We start from the raw sequence: 17,462 nt of genomic DNA, 5'->3' as shown, positions 1-17,462 counted from the left end.
ATGTGACAAGCACTATTGGAATCTGGACTGACTTGTTTAGAGTCTCTAGTAGTTCTCCCAGACATAGCACAGGGTCACAGAGAAACTTACCTCTTCTAAGTAAATTAGAACATGGTTGGTGCTCACTTCAGTTCTTTGGATCTGAGGCCTTTCTTGGAGCTGTTGACCAAAAGCATAAACCAGGGAGATGGTATGAGGAAATTTTAGATGGAGCAATGTTCAGGTATTTATGATCTAAAGGTTGCTCAGAGGCATCCAAATTGCTAGTATTTATTTCTTCAGGAATCATAGTGATGATGATGATGATGATGATGTTGATGATGGTGGTGATGATGATAATCATAATAATAAATATTTTCTAAACCCTTACTATGTCCCAGGCACTATTTTAACTGTTTTTACATGTATTTATTTATATCATCCTCACAACAACACTATGAGGTAGGTACTATAATTATCTCTTGTCAGATGAGAAAACAAGTGCAAAGAGATTAATTTGTCCATTGTTACACTGCTATATGTGACAAAACTGGATACAGACTCAGAGTCTGGCTTCAGAGACTGTCCTCTTACCTGCTAAGATTTAGAATTTGTCTAACTACTAGGAATTAGAAGTTTTACTAACATTCTTTTAAACACCACAATTTGTAAATTTCCTGATATATATTGTTGCTATACTTGACCACTGGCCATAACAAAGTGCTGTGTTGTTTTTTTTTTTCACTTCAAAACTCAATGGGGACCTGGAGTATAAATTGTACCATCTGGATTGGCTTAGATTTGGACATTTGTGGGTGGAGTAATTGTGCCTGTTTGGATATATTATGTTCCCCAGAAAAGCCATGTTCTTTAAGGCAATCTTGTCGGGGGCAGACTTACTAGTCTTTGGATTAGGGAGGATATTTTGATTGAGTGCTTCCATGGAGATGTGACTCACCCAACTGTGGGTGATAACTTTTGATAAGATTATTTCCATGGAGGTGTGGCCCCCGCTCAGTCAGGGTGGGTCTTAATTAGTTCACTGGAGTATTTAAGAGAGAAGCTAAGAGCCGACACAGACCCAGATGCTTGCTGATGCTTGGAGATGCAGACAGAAGGATGTTTGGAGATGCTAAGCTAAGAGATGAAGCTCAGAGTTTGCCCTGGAGAAGTTAACAGAAGACCTTCAGATGCTTAGAGAGAAATGCCCTGGGAGAAAGTAGCAAAGGTGCACAGGAGCTGAAAGAGAGGAGCGAAGGCAGAAGCCCAGGGACATTTTGGAGAAAGCCATTTTGAAACACAACCCAGGAGCAGAGGACCAGCAGATGCCAGCCACGTGCCTTCCCAGCTGCCAGAGGTGTTCCGGATGCCATCGGCCATTCTTCAGTGAAGGTATCCTCTTGTTGATGCCTTAATTTGGACATTTTCACGGTCTTAGAACTGTAACTTTGTAACCTAATAAATTCCCTTTATAAAAGCCAATCCATTTCTGGTGTTTAGCATAACTGTGGCAGTAGCAAACTGGAACAGTAATGTATGTAGGACTTGGAGCTATAACTGAAAGATGGGTACAAAGGACTGAATACCAAGAAGAGGGGCTTTAGGATTATATTTTGTGGTGGAATCTGATCTAAGGAAAAATAATCATTGCATGCCTTTGTCATTTATAATGTGCTACAAATGTAATTTACATTTCATTTTTAACTCGCTTTTGTTTAGATAGATTAAGAAGCAATCATTTTGAATAATTTTGTTTTTATCATAAATAAGTATCTAACAGAAAACTGTATTATATGGAGTTTATAAAATTGCAATTTCTGGTGGCAATATAAATTTCAAAATAATAGTAAAGTAGTGAGCTGTTATTTGGGATAGGATTCTTCCAGTAAAGAGAAAATTTTCATCAAATAGTTTCTAATGTTTACGTTTTCAGCATGAAAATGTAAAGGCACGGCTCTAATCTTGGTATTTGCTACATGAAAGAGAAGACAAATAAGGCATGGAGAGAATGAAAGACCTTCCTAGTGGATAAGGAAAATGAAAGAGAACTGAGGGTATCCTTCCATTAGGTTTCACAGCCTAACAAGTGATGGACAATATTACTGGAGTTAAATTGAAAACAAAGCACAACATAGCACAGGTTAATCTGAAAGGCCTTGGGGCAATGGGTGTTTTCTAACATTAAATTGACCTAACTTTCCAGAAGGATGGTCTACCAAGGTAAGAGTACATGGTGGTTTAAAACTAATAATTGTCAAATATGTCTGAGATAAACCAGGATTAATAATAATTAATGTCTGGTCAGAGTTACCATTTATATTCCATGTCATATTTTTAATTATCACTCTGGGTTTATAGTGTGTACTATAATGTATTTTATCTTTTTAATAGACTTTTTTGTTTTCAGTAAAGTGATTAATGAGTATAAAAGCATTCAGTTCTTATGTTGCATATTTTCTGATGAATATCTTTGGGATTATCTTACTTCCTAAGATGAGGAAAAGAGAACAAATACCAAGGCTATGAACTACACATGCTTGGTTATGACAGCAAAAATAGAAGATTCCATGACATGGTGTAATTCCTGCATAATTCTTAAAACAAGAGATACTTGTCTTTCCAAGTACAATGAAATAATTGAGTTAACAATAATTAGTTCTCTTTTCTGACCAAGTCTTAGAAATAAAAAAACGCCAGTGCTAAGCAGTCCATCTCTGAAGGAGATGGGATAGACCAAACAGAAGAATCCACTTGTAGGTACACAAGTCTTCATTGTTAAGATGGCTTAAATCTCATTCAGATGTGATACCTTGAGGTTCAGTTCTACTTTGCAGATTCTTCCCTAAGTGGAGGCGTGATTCAGGATTAGCCATTAACAGTGATTCATTATCAGATACAGTAGATCCAGTCCCAAAGGATATGGTCAAGACTTTGGGTTTTCAGCTTTAGGATCATTTGTCCATTTTCATTCTCTCTCTTTCCACACACACATACATATACACATACCCACATTTGTGTATGTATATACATATACATATATGTATATGCATATACTTATTTGTGTATGAATATGTATATACACATGTGTATATGTACACATATGCATGAAAACATATGTAAGTCATTTATTTTGTGTGTAGTTGGAAGATAATTTTCAGGGTTTGCTGGAATATTATTAACCATGTTTATGACTTACGCTTTGTACTTGCTACCATATAACCATGATGCCCCTTTATTAAAATGATGGAAGCACACTATTAAGAGAAGCAAGTTTGAAGCAGTAAACCTCTTGAAAATCACATCAACAAAATCAAACTGACAACCATAAATGTCAGCATTTACCATCAGTTTGCAATCTGTAACGGATTCAGGGTTTACCTTTTTCACTGATGGTTTCATAGGTATGAAGCCTGATACCATCTTCACATCAACAATGACCATGTTGGATCTGGGTTGTTCCCCAGTATAACTAGAAAGTCAAGTCAAAGGGATTAGGCACTCAAACAAAATCCATTGGAATTCATTTAAGACAGCATTCCCTCCTCTCTTTTATTTCTAGTGTCCCTTACCCTGAACTACTGCTTAGTTGCCATAAGTACCCTATTTGCTTGGAAAAATCATGGTTTTTCACTCACACTCTGCAGGAATGGCAACATCATATTCTCAATGTTAAGTTTTCAGTTAGAATGAAGACAATATTCTTGTTAGTACATGCTGCAAGCATTCCATATTCATTATGTGCAACTTTAGGCAATGGAGCTCCCCCATGCAAGGCAATCGATTTCCCCACATTCTACAAAAGGTCTGGTAGTGACCGAGGATCTACCTAATATTGATGTGAATCTGGAATTTCTTGTGAGCATCGACTCCATCACAATTCTTGGGTAGGGTGTCAGCCTTGAGAGTGAAGGGAGCTTTCCCTTCTTTCTTGGGCAGGATGTTATATCTCAGGGATGTCTAAAACAAATTGAAAAAAAAAAATCCTTTACCTTTTCATTCAAATAGTCTACTATGGATTGAGTCATGCACCCCACAAAGATGTACATGATCAAGTCCAAACTCCCAGTCCTGTGGCTGTGGACCGTTGGTAAATAGGATCTCTGAAGACGTTATTAGCTAAGGAGAGGCCAAACCGAATTGGGATGGACTTTAATCCAATATGACTGGAGTGCTTCTAAGCAGAGGAAAATTGGATATGTGAGCAGTAAGAGACAGAGGAAACAGATAGGGAGAGAGATGGCCATGTGACAGAGGAGATATGGATTGATGGGAGGTCACCACCAGAATGCTACAGACTTCAGGGAAAGCACGATCTTGCTGACACCTTGATTTTGGACTCCACAACTATGAGATGATGAATTTCCTTTGTTTAATTCCAGATGATTCATACTTTGTCTTGGCACACATTTCTCTTGCTATTTTGAAATTCAAATTTAGCTTGTGAGACTTTATCCCCCATTTGTATAATCCCCCACCCCAACTTGGCAGTCTCACCTGGAGGTACACATATCCTGTCCCTGACACTGTAGTGCTGTACTCCCCTGGAATCTCTGGCAACTGGACCTCCTGTAGCAACAGGCGACTGGCATTGTCTACTTTGAATTCTTCAGAGAAGTTCTTTGATGACTTGACTATGACTTTAGCTGCCTTCTCACTTTTAGTGAAAGTCACTGCTCCATATTTGGAGAGGGCTTGTAGAGCTACCACTGTATTCTGAAAAAAAAAAAAATGGTGCAGAAATCACAGGAGAGTAAGTTACCAAAATCATCCTTGAAGCAAACCGTATCAACACTCTTCTCTCTTAAGTATTAATTCAGAAACACAGTCCCTAAACTTAATTTCAATTTGCTTCAGGCCTGGTTATCAATGATGAACTGTGCTAGGTATTTTGGAGGGAAAAGAAAAAATTTCCTCATTTAAGTAACTTACAATATACGTATGAAGATAAGACTCAAATAATGGACACAAGCAGAGGCTATTTCAGTAATTTATAAATTTATGTAATAATACTTTTTGTAAACATTCAGAAAAAGGACAAGAAAAAAGTGGGCTCATGTAATAAGAGAAAACCATGAAGAAAATAAGAAATAAAATTATCTATGAATAACGGGAGGGGTTTACATAAACAAAAGAGAGGCATAAGGGAGACCAGGCTGGGAAATTTTACAAGGGAAGACATGGAAATGGGAGTGAGCCAATTCTAGAAAAAGTGAAGGGTTCAGACTAACTAGAAAGGAATATTTGTATTTATTGGGAAGTGGAAATATTTTGGATAAAATATTAGATAATTTTAGGCCTTCGATGAAAGAAATTATTTTATCAGGGAAGTAATCTTATGAAAACAGGGAAAATAGAGAGATTAATCTAACTGTACTTTTTTTTTTTGAGGGGGAGGATCTACTAAAGCGAGAAGATATGAGAAACTTTAAAGGGGATAAACCAGAATCCAAATTTGAAATAATAGGGCTGGAACTTGCCTGAGGATGGAGGAGTGGAGAGGTGTGAATAAGAAACACTAACTATTCAATTATTCAACTCCTACATATGTGTTAACATATTTATTTTTACTCCTACTGTCACTCCACAGACCTGAGTGGAGGAGAAGCCCCCATAGGGATTTTGTTGCTTAGTGATCCATTTCACAATACGGGATGCCACGGATAGGTCCTCTGATCATGGGGCAGGCTGAGCAGTAAGACGGGCAAGGAGCACGTAAGATGTCATCTCCACTTCAGCAGAAGGAGCCCGGGGTTGATAAGAGAGTTCCTTAGCTTCTTGAATTCTCCCAGGACATTGCCAGTGAATTGAGTCCTCTTTGGAATGGAAAAGGATAGGATCTTTAACTTAGAGAATGGTTTAAAAACTAATCCATTAATAATCACTATAATGAGAGTGCACCTAAGAGTGCACAAATGAAGTGAAAGCATTAAAGAGTCAACTATTAAGCAAATCTTTACCAAGAAGGTGAATTAAGTTTCCAGGTAATCACACTGTGCATCTTTGTGTCTGCGACATACTTGTGTGATATTTGATGCTTGGCTGTATAGGATGTTTGATGTGTGAATTGTTAAAAAGGTCCATGTTACTTACAGAATTGAAGTGTTAGATAAATGATAGTTATTCTTATCATTATGGTTAGGTAGCATGATAAGTGTGAGCTCAATAGGTCCTCGCCCCTCTTTTGATCACTGGTGGTGGTTGGAAGTCAATTCTGCAGCAGCAGCTCTTACATTCTTTCACAGCCTCTCTATCTAGTGATCCCAGCAGCTCACTTCACTTGGTCTGGTTCCCTGACAGGGCAAAGGCATAGGCCAATAATGCCTTGGTGTAGACGAGGCTCTCTTGGGCCTCTGACATAGGTCTCCAGGATGTTTCCAGGCAGAAGAGAGCATTGCGGACAACTGGGTGCTATGAGGAAGATGAGAGGAGCGCCTAAGACAGCAGATCCAGGGTAACTTCTAAAAGGGCCTAGACCTTTACGTTCTGGTAAAATATATACAACAACTAAATATCATAAAAAAACACAACTCATTTTCTTCAGGGAGTCATAGTCCCATGACTTCATTTCTTACATTTAGGGGGAGGTACAGGGAAGGTGCTAATACATACGGTGACAGGTAGTGGCATCTCCAGGAGAGCAGTGGTGATGTAGGCAGAGTTACCTCATCATCTACCCCACCCTGTAAGGATCAGAAGCAGAGATAGTCAAACACTCCAAAATTCATTTTCCAGAGTCTGCTAACTTTGCTTTTCCCCTTGGTACCTTTGCTAGACAGCTTCTTTCTTGTGCCATATTGTTGATTTTTCCCCCTTTCTCCTCCACTCTAAAAATCTCTATCATCCTTCCTCAAAACTATGTCAACAGAACTTCAGCAATCAATAGGATCATCATTCCCTCTGACACATCCCTATCTCTAGGGAACAGAATAAAATTACAGAAGACATACCTTAATAGCATTGTTCAGCAGTGATCCAGAGCTTTGGAAACAACCATTTTCCTTTTGTTTTTGTGAGCCATGTGAGGGCATCCATGGTGTGTGAGTTATCCACAAAGATGTATACCTGGGCTTGAGCAAAGGGCTTGAGCACAAATGCAGTGAGCCTGTCCAGCAAAGAAGAGACTGAGACCTGAGGACCCCTCAGTTAAAGCTCACTCTGCACACTGCCTCCAGACAGTGATCTTCACAATTCAGTGGGGAAAATTTTGGTGGGGGAATTGGTAGGGAAATGGTACCTGAGAGATGAATATTCTCTAGTCCAGCAAACATCTTAATCTTTTTTGCTTGTATCTCAACTTCACTGGTTTCCCCAGAGTTGATGCTTTTCACTTTTTTTCTTATGAAACCATTATAGTCCCCAAACTTCCTATCACCCAAACTTCCAATTCCTAAATGACTTATTTGATGTTACTATATCACTGTGTCTTCCTGTCCTTTCCCTCCTCCCCTCCCTTAATGCATATTGTGAAAGACTCTTCCTCTGTCATTTCAAATAATGATATTTTTTTGTTTGATGTTTCCATTTTGGGGATCCTTATTTAAACTCTACCAGCTTTGCTATCAGAGTCTGAAATGATGAACCCCAATAGGGTTTTTATGTATGTGGGTTTTTAAAAGCTAACATTTTTTCAAAAGGAAATCCAGGTAATGGAGAGTAGCTATATTTATGAAATCCTGAAATATCATGGGTCTACATAGAACATACATAAATAATTATCTTACCAAGTGTTTCCCTGGCTTCTACCACCGTGCTCTCCAAAGGTGCTGTATGAACCATCATGGTGCTTGTAATTCAACTGCCTTTGGTACCCTGAGAAGGAAGTTTTCATAGATTTATGAAATAGCAGACACATTGGAGGATTAATCGGTTTTTCCTCTATGCTTGTTGGGGATGCACAGGTAACTACTATTTTGTTAAGATATCTCCAAGGCTTGATGATGCCATTGAATTTCTAGGTTGTATAGTGGGACATTTACTGACTACCACAGCAAACATCACTATCAAATCTTAACTAAAGGGATGATGATTTGAGTTCACTGAAAGAGGTAGTTAGGGAATCAACAGAAGTTTCATCTTATCGGGCAAATTCTCGCCACTGATGAGGTAACTGATGGCTTTGGACTTGATCTTCTCTGTCAGCTGTTGTGTCTCAGTCACATAGTTCAGTGCATAGATATTAGGAACAAAAAGGATCATATTCTGCTCTCCACAACCATAGGGCATCTGGAGAAAATTCTGGAGGTTTTGCATTGCAGAGCCTAGTATATCACCTAGGGATTGAACAATATATATACTAAAAAAACAAACAAACAGAGGAACTCAGAGCTGGTTTGCACTGGGATAGGAAAATAGATTATTAGATAACTGAGAGGCCAAATCAATTTTGGAGGGAAGAACAAGAAAGCATGAGAAGTGAGAAACAAGATATAGAAGGGAAGGTGGAAGTGAGAAAAATAATGCTGATGGTTCAGGGATGCAGAAAATATGGAAGAAATAGAATGTTGGGAGATACGTCTTCTCTGATGGTCCACAAGTCTGGTAAAACTGAGCTACCACTTATTTTCAAATCTACTAGGAGGCATTGTCACGTAGTCAATCTCTTGAAAATGAGGGGACAGAGAGCTGACCCTGTTTAATTTTTATCAAGGCATAACATATAGCACAACATCTGTTCAACCCCTTTTATAGCTAGTAAACAGTATAATCCTTAGGTTAGTGCACCATATAATCCTTAGTTCAGTGCTTTTTCTCCCAATTCAATGCCTAATGTCAGGGACTTCATTAACCAAGAATGGTAAGGTCCCCTGCACTAGAATTATGGAGACATACCATCTGCTTCTTTAAAATGTAATACTCACCCAAAACTGAATATGTTGCCCTGGCAGATTCTTCAACCACATTTGAAGGAACTTTTAGAGAAAAATTTTCAGGCACTCCAGCATCTAATTAAAGAAGACAAATGTACACAAGTGAGGGAAAATGAGAAAAATGTTCCATTACTATTAGGGATTTTTTTTTTGTACACAATCAATATCCAGCGTCACATTTATCTTGGTCATTATATAATTTCTTTAACGTAATCCAAGTTTCTCCTAAAGCTGTGATTTATCTCTCAGTGAAATTTGTATTAATCACATATATTTGTGATAATTTCTATATCTTCCCTTATATGTTTATACTTGGTAATGTACTTATTTCCTTCTCTTCATTGTTATATGTTAATTCCTACTATTGTTAGCGTTTTTTAAAAAGATCACATTTATCCCATAAATATTATTATGTGCTATATGCCATGTTCTGTTTTAAGTGCAGTGATATAGCAATGATCAAAACAAATTTCCTGAGCCCCTGGAGCTTTCACTTTAATGGGTGAGGAGTCACATAATAAATAAATAAACAAGGTTATATTTAGTATGATAGATGTTGACAAGTGCCATGGAGAAAAATGAAAGCAGGGTAAGTGCTTACAGGAACTAGTAAAACAAGGCAAATCAGAGAGTGCTGGGTGTGGGGGAGGGGCTCCCTATTGAAAGGCTCATGAATAGTCATATGGCAGCATAGACTTTAAGTGAGGGAGTGAGATTTATAGACACATGGGAGAAGAGGCTTCCAGGCAAAAGGTACAAAAAGTGAAAAGATCCCTGTGGTTGGTGCATTCTGGGTGTGTTCCAAGAGAAGAGAAGGTCAGTGTGACTGGAGCAGTGTGATACAGGGGGAGAGTAGTAGGATGTAAAGTCATGGAGATGGCAAGGGTTTGTAGATGACATTAGGGATTTAGGCTTTAACTTTGAGGGATATGAGGAAGTCTTATAGGGTGTGATGGTTAGGTTCTTGTGTCAACTTGGCCAGGGGATGATGCCCAGTTGTCTGGTTAAGCAAGCACTGGCCTAACCATACCACAAGGACATTTTGTGGCTGGTTAATAAATAAGAAGGCTAGTTTTTAGAATCATCAATCAGTTGAATCTGTGGCTGATTACATCTACAAGATCAACTAAGGGAGTGTCTTCCTCAATGAGAGAATACCATCAATTGGATTTAATCCAATCATTTGAAGACCTAAGGGAGAAGAGAGAACTCACTTCTTCAGCCAGCTAGCCTCTCCTGGGGAGTTCATTGAAGACGTTCATTGGAGTTGCCAGCCCGTGGCCCGCCCTACAAAATTTGGACTTGTGCGTCCTGCCCTACAGAATTTGGACTTGTGCACCCCCACAGTTGTGTGAGACACTTCCATAAAATCTCATATTTACAGATATCTCCTATTGGTTCTGTTTCCCTAGAGAACCCTAACTAATACAGAGGGTTTGAGCAGACAAGGGACATGATATGACATGTGCTCAAAAGGACCCTCCTGCTATAGGGGAGCAAGGGGAAATGATCAGGAGACCAGTTAGGAGGTTGCTGAGATGGTCCAGAGGATGAAAGACTAGAGTGAGCAGGAGGCAGACTCTGGATAAAATTTGAAGGTAGAGGCTACTAGACTTAAGAATGGATTTGGTATGGAGAGTAAGAGAAATAACACAATTTCCAGCAAATATGAGAATCAAATTTTTAATCTCCAGCAAACACGAGTATCAAATTTCCTTCATCTGAGATGGAGAAAAGTGTGAGAAAGCAGATTTGTGGGAACCAGCAGAGTTTCAGTTTTGAATGTGCTAATTTTGAGATGCCTGTTGGACCTATAAGTAGAGATGATGAAAGGCAGATAAATAAATGAGTCTGAGTTGAGGAAAGAGGTTTAGACAAAAGATGTACTTTTAATGGTCTCCAGCGCAGCACAGTGGTATTTAAAGCTATGGGCTATGTGAGATCACCAAGGGATGCTCATAGAGAGAGAAGAGAGTTGGAGACCAAGTATTGTACTCAAGATGACTCACGATGGTACAGAGTTGAACTTTTTTAACGCTAATTTTATAAAATTATATGATGGGTATTAGTAAAATACTAGTTTTCTATTTTTTTAGAGACCTGAAATTCCTGTTAAAATAACTCAGATAAAAATGTGAGTAAATTTAAACTATTAATTGAATAATAAGTAGTACTAGTGCCACATGGGTATTTCAATATTTTTTAAAGTGTATAGGAAGAAGTTTGGGAGACAAAAATGTATGGGAAAAAGATTCTGTTGTAGGGTCTTCAACTTCAGTCCTCATCATTAGCCAGGAGATTTTAGGCAAGTTTCCATATCTCAGGTTGTTGTTTTTATAATTCTTAAAATATGGTAATAATAATGCCCTCCGTGTTATTTATCTCTTTTCCCCTAGGAATTTCCCCCCAATTCCAAATGATTTTCATCAGGTAAAGGTTGTTCTTCATTGAGTGACCTTAGATTTGCACCTGGGAGAGGGTACTAGGTTTCTTTTTCCAGAGGAAAACGTGCCCCGAATGGGCATCCCACACTGAGACACTCTGGCAAGTGGCTTAACATGAGATTTTATCTATTTTGACACTTACCTGATGCACAGAGCAGTGTGTTGAAAGTTTCATCCTTTTCTATTCCCTCAGGCTTTGTGGTGAAAGAAAAAAAATTACCCTTGGGAAGACTGTTGCTGCAAAGGAGAGGCTAGGCTTCCCTATAATTGGGCCTAAGAGCTTCCTCCCGAATGCCTCTTTGTTGCTCAGATGTGGCCCTCTCTCTCTAGCTAAGCCAACTTGAAAGGTGAAATCATTGCCCTCCCCCCTGCGTGGGATCAGACACCCAGGGGAGTGAATCTCCCTGGCAACATGGAGTATGACTCCAGGGAGGAATGTAGACCCGGCATCGTGGGATGGACAACATCTTCTTGACCAAAAGGGGGATGTGAAAGGAAATGAAATAAGCTTCAGTGGCAGAGAGATTCCAAAAGGAGCCGAGAGGTCACTCTGGTGGGCACTCTTACACACACTTTAGACAACCCTTTTTAGGTTCTAATAAATTGGGGTAGCTGGTGGTAGACACCTGAAACTATCAAACTACAACCCAGAACCCATGAATCTCGAAGACAGTTGTATAAAAATGTAGCTTATGAGGGGTGACAATGGGATTGGGAAAGCCATAAGGACCACACTCCACTTTGTCTAGTTTATGGATGGATGAGTAGAAAAATAGGGGAAGGAAACAAACAGACAAAGGCACCCAGTGTTCTTTTTTACTTCAATTGCTCTTTTTCACTTTAATTATTATTCTTGTTATTTTTGTGTGTGTGCTAATGAAGGTGTCAGGGATTGATTTAGGTGATGAATGTACAACTATGTAATGGTACTGTAAACAATCGAAAGTACAATTTGTTTTGTATGACTGCGTGGTATGTGAATATATCTCAATAAAATGAAGATTAAAAAAATAAAATAAAAAAAGTGATATGGAATGTTTAGGAGATAAAGCAATCACTTTTAAGTAGAAGAGAAAATGTCAGTGAAAAACTGAGTTGTAGATAAAGTCATGCTCTTGGGCGTGACATGTCACTGTCATATAAACATTGAATAATGCTATATTATATAATAAGGTCTCCAAGGCTTGAGAAAGTATACCGCCTACATACCTCAACTAACAAAGGCTTCACCACCGTATCCTTCTGTCCAAAGGCTGGGATTTTAGGAACCTCGTTGCCGCACAATTCCTGAGAATTCACCTTCCCTGGAGCGAAAAGAGTTAAACACTGATTCTATATTAAACGGTTTCTTCTTTTAAAGCCTCCCCAATAAATTTAATGGTTTTCTTTCTCTTGAAATAAACTCAGTGTTAAAGGAGGAAAAAAGAAAGCAAGAATTTGGATCAGAGCAGAATGCGAGTTATCGGAACTTCAGAAGTGGAATTTGTCAGCATCTTTATTACTCACCCAGTGACTTCGGGTTCACAGTCCAGGACACGGTTTTACGTCCATTTCCACAGATGCAGTGAGATTTTTCGTTCTTCTCCACGGGGTTGGCCAGGAAGGCAGAAGAGACCTCCAGCTGCACACTGACCTGTCCCCGACACCCACCCACAAGTTGAGAAAAAACACAGGCAGGGGTCAGGGTAGGGGAAAGAAGGTCGGGGGGGAGAATGTGCACTAGCCCAGAGGCTTCAAGAAATTGTGCGAACAAGGTAAACCCTACCAAATACTTTTAGGTTAGATGTTGACAATGAGGAAATTGAAAAACCGACAGGAATCAGCATAAGGTATCTCCTGGATTCGAGGCTTGTGATATCCGAAGGAAGAGAAGTTTCTTTCAGTCAGGATGAAAAAACAAAATAATCAGGTGGAAAGAATGTCTGAAGTTAGGACTACATGGTTACGGAGGACTGAGTGAATCTAACTTTACCGCCTGGGGCCCGTCAGGTAGCTTTGTTAATACCTATTCTATTCTAAACTTATGATACTTCGAATCAGTTATGATTTACAACTTGAGGCCAGGGACCTGGGGGGTGAAAGGCGAGCATGTTCCTTCCTTCTACCCTCACTCGCTTCCAGAGAAGCCCCCTTACCCGAATGCAGTGGGGCAGATAGTTGAACACGGTGATTTTGAAGGTGAAGCCTTCTCCTCGTACCACAGAGTAGGGGAGGGTGAAAGAAGGGCTGGAAGACCTGAAGAGAGGCGACGGGGGAGAGGCCAAGTCCTGTCGTCCCAGACAGACAGACTGCGCTGGCCTTCCACTCCGTGATGGTGTCGAGGACCTTCGGTGCCAGCTTGCTTCCACCTGATAAACCACTGAAGGAAAAAGAGGAGAGTGAATGAACCCCGTTTTCTTAGCACAAGTCATAATAACCCAAGCCTGGTGTGGTAAACGCTAAATCGTGATTTAAGATTTGTTGCTTCTAGTGACATCTCTGGAAGTATTGTTTTGTTTGAGGGAGGGAGGGATGCATGCTAAGCTTCCTGCTCTCTATTATTTTAGGTGTCCCAGGAGCCAAGTTATAACACATTAGCACTTTTTGGATATGGGATAGATGAACTGTGAACTTAAACACCACAAAGGAGCAGAACTGAGAGGATCAGGAACCCAGGATAACTCCCGTCATGAGGGAGGTTTCAAATCCCTTCCTAAACCAAATTCCAGGCAACACACGACTTACTTGAGTACCACCAAGTCCCAGATCCAAGTCTCAGGGAAATATTTCCAGACTATCTGTTTCACTTCCATGGTCTGAGAGTCTTCTTTCCACATCCTGAAATAAGGTGCTCCTGCAGGACCACGTGGACCTGTTGTGGGAGACAACACACACGCCCAATGTGAGCCTCATTTTTATCACTGATTTCTCAAGTGGAATAAGGTCATTTGCCCAGGCAATGTTTATTATTGGAACAGTTTAACCTACCCGCCTGCTACTTTGCTCACTTATCTATTTGTCCTATAGGAAGACTAATCCAATTTGCTTCTTTTAATAGAGTCTAGAAGTAAATGAGTTTTCTCTAAATAAAAACAAATGTATTTCTCCCTAACTTGAAATAAAAAGGACAATTCAACTGGTGAAGGGAAGAATAAAGAGTAAGTTAATACACCAAAATATTGTTTTTACACTGAATTGATGATCACATGCCCTCTGTTTGCAGGGAGGGTCAACCAAGAGGAATGGAAATTAGCTGCCGCAAGAGGAATTCAGAAATGACTGTGGGTGTATTTTTTTTTTAAACCAGTGACTGAGATATGGAGATGTAAACAATAAACAAAAGGAGACAGTAAAGTGTGTGTTATAGGCAGCAGGGACTCAGGAAAGGAATGAATGATTTTAACAGAGTGGAACGTAAGATGATCATTGAGGGGAGTAGAGAGCATTCCAGGAAAAAGGCTGTCCAAGTGCAGGCATAGAGCGGGGAGAATGGAAAAGGGAGAATGGAAAACTTAACCTCTCTGGAGTAGAATGTTTATCTGTGTTTAACATAGTAGGGTAAATAGTGGGCGTAGTTACATAACAAAACAATGTGAACATTAGAAAAAATAAATTAGATCAGTTAAAGCAGGAGTTAACTTGATAAAAAAAGAGTGACACTCTAGCCATCAGAAGACATAAATTCCAAATTTGTACCTCATATATAAAATAATAAAGGTAGATCTGCTCTTTTCAAACCATAACTACAATAACTACAATTGCTGGAGGCGATGACTATGTAAGAGAAATAAGCGACACAATAAAAGCAAAATTTAGGGTACTCTGAGATTTCAGGTCTAGACAATTTCCATTAGAAAGAAAATGAACACTTGGTATTAAGAGGAATATGAAAATAAAGTAATAGTACTTTTCAGTTTTTTTAATAAAAAATATGCTTTAACATGGAATCGTACTTAGTTTTTTCATTTTGTGCTCACAACACTTTGGTGAGTTTTGTGTTGTCATTTTGCATTAGAAATGAGGAAAGAGAGCCACCAAAAAGTTGTCTGTGAATTTTCAAAGTTGCATAAGATACATAGAAGATTGGGGTGTGATGAGAACTTGTTCCTTTGCTCTTAGCACAGTATATTTTTTCCATATTCAGGGTAGTTTTTCTATTGAAGGAATATTCTTATTCACTTCTATGTTTCCAACTAGATCTTTACACCTCATCTTCCAAGGTAAGTAATTTCTACTGTATTAAAATATATGTTTAATTCTTATTTTTTAAAAATACTTTATTCCACCCTCATTTTTTTTTTTTTTTATTAGAAAGCAGGACTAATAGACATTCCCACACACAGAGAAAAACATTCTCTAGGCTTGACAGCAATAGAAAAGAATACTTAGAGTTAAAACCTTTTCAACTTTTCCTCATTTCTATATATACTTGTAACACACAATGAGATCAGTAGTATCTGCCAAAAGTTTATCTATTTTGTTCAATACATCAAAATCACTTTGATTTCCACAAAAGAATTTTGACTGAGACATTTAATATCCAAATGAACCTTGACTTGTCTCATCCTCCCTTGCTGTTAGGTTGGGAGCTAATGAGAATTTCTGGCCAGTGGGATACAGGCAGAAGTGATATATGCCACTTGCAAACCTGCCCTTACGTCATGTGCAACCCTCCTCCTTCTTCCCCATGGTGGTGATATTGTAAGTCACACTGAAGATGATGGAGTCACAAAATGGAAGTGGACTAGATATCCCTGTATCCCTGACTCTCTGCTTGGCAAGGAGCTGTTCTGGAGAGCTGCTGGACTCACAAGCAGGGTTTGTGTCAACATAAACTATTATATGATTAACCACAGAGGTGGGGGGTTGTTTGTTACTGGAGTAAAATCTATCTTATTCTGACTAATTCAAGTATTGACTCCAGAGAGGATAAGGAGGATCAGAAGTATAAAGACTATTGAAGCCTAGGACAAAAAGTAGTTAATTTTGATGTCAGAGAGAAAGAATAGCAATGCTGGCCTAAAAATCATATTTATTTGGAAAAATGTTATTTGAAGATAACTTACCAAGAAATTGCTGCCGAGTCACTAGTCCCAATACTTAATATTTTTTTAATTCCAACACAACCCAGTAATGCATCATATTTTCTTTTATTATTATTGAGAAAAATAGATCATGCCCCTACCTGCTACTCCTACAAAGGCCATAGGAATTGCTGGATATGGTTGAGGCAGCGGACAGAAATGTGGCTTCTGGGTTTTTGTGTTGGTAAAAATATTTAATCCTAGAGACTGGAAAAATAATCAACAATGAATATTGGCAATTCAGTCTTGAGACCAGAATTAACTTCTTATATTGTGACATATTTTCACAAATGATCGTACACATAGCTCAAAGGATCATCATGAAAATTCCACACAATGGGAAGCAGAACTATTTTATAAGTGTGAAAACTGAGGCACTGAAAATTTAGTTCACTGAGCTAGTGAATGGCCGAATTGGGATTAGAACTCACTTTTTCTGATTCATATTTCAGAATTTTCTCTGCTATGCTCTGATGCCTCTTTAATTGTATTTTGTACCTAAGAAGCTGAATGTCTTAGTCTTGGATGTTTTCTTCCTCCTTTTTTTCCCAAAAACAAGTATCAATAATATATATTATGGGTATACATACACACAAATATATATACACACATATCTATAACCTCATGACTTTAGTGCAGAGAGTAATTTTGTGTGTGTTTCTTTTTCATTTGAAATTGTAGGGTTGCATTTTGGAGATTTTCTTTACAATCTAAGTAATCTTGGCTTTACTTGTGTTTCATTGGTAGATAGACCTTTTCCTGAACCCCCAAGTTCAAATTATCCCTTTCATGATGTGTCCTTTCTCCTTTTCTTTTTCCCAGTGTCTTTTAACTATCTTGAATCTCTTTCCCCACAGTAGTCTGATTCTTAGAACCTCCTCGTTCTCCAGTTCCTCTTGCTTCAGTGGTAGCCACCGATAAACACTACTTGCTATCCTATCTCAGAGTACACGGAAGACTGTAGGACTTGGGGGCACAGTTGTCAGTGTGGTAGTGGTATGGGATGGGGAGAAAGGTCAGAAAATAAAAGTCTGAAGATTAAACAGCTTGCTGATAAATCTGAAGTGTCCTCTTTCCATCCGTCCACCATGAACTGATTGATGACTCTG

The 17,462-nt window shown here is 38.8% G+C and overlaps 1 protein-coding gene across 1 annotated transcript in view; it reads right to left on the bottom strand.

The window, feature by feature from the left end:
• LOC119542911 (pregnancy zone protein-like) overlaps positions 1 to 17,462 on the bottom strand; it is a 48,866-nt gene that overhangs the window by 1,922 nt on the left and 29,482 nt on the right. Inside the window, 20 exon segments of the mRNA XM_037847501.1 lie at positions 87 to 159; positions 3,358 to 3,448; positions 3,806 to 3,936; positions 4,474 to 4,692; positions 5,569 to 5,792; positions 6,210 to 6,387; positions 6,589 to 6,635; positions 6,638 to 6,659; positions 6,927 to 6,987; positions 6,989 to 7,081; positions 7,701 to 7,788; positions 8,073 to 8,249; positions 8,838 to 8,921; positions 11,433 to 11,484; positions 12,500 to 12,594; positions 12,797 to 12,923; positions 13,426 to 13,507; positions 13,509 to 13,649; positions 14,015 to 14,141; positions 16,455 to 16,560. Coding sequence (XP_037703429.1) covers positions 87 to 159; positions 3,358 to 3,448; positions 3,806 to 3,936; positions 4,474 to 4,692; positions 5,569 to 5,792; positions 6,210 to 6,387; positions 6,589 to 6,635; positions 6,638 to 6,659; positions 6,927 to 6,987; positions 6,989 to 7,081; positions 7,701 to 7,788; positions 8,073 to 8,249; positions 8,838 to 8,921; positions 11,433 to 11,484; positions 12,500 to 12,594; positions 12,797 to 12,923; positions 13,426 to 13,507; positions 13,509 to 13,649; positions 14,015 to 14,141; positions 16,455 to 16,560 — 2,218 coding nt within the window.

The sequence above is a fragment of the Choloepus didactylus genome, chromosome 8 (assembly GCF_015220235.1).
Source record: "Choloepus didactylus isolate mChoDid1 chromosome 8, mChoDid1.pri, whole genome shotgun sequence".
NCBI classification, from domain to species: domain Eukaryota; kingdom Metazoa; phylum Chordata; class Mammalia; order Pilosa; family Megalonychidae; genus Choloepus; species Choloepus didactylus.
Note: the sequence above shows the minus strand (reverse complement) of the source record. Positions and strands in the feature narration are given on the sequence as shown.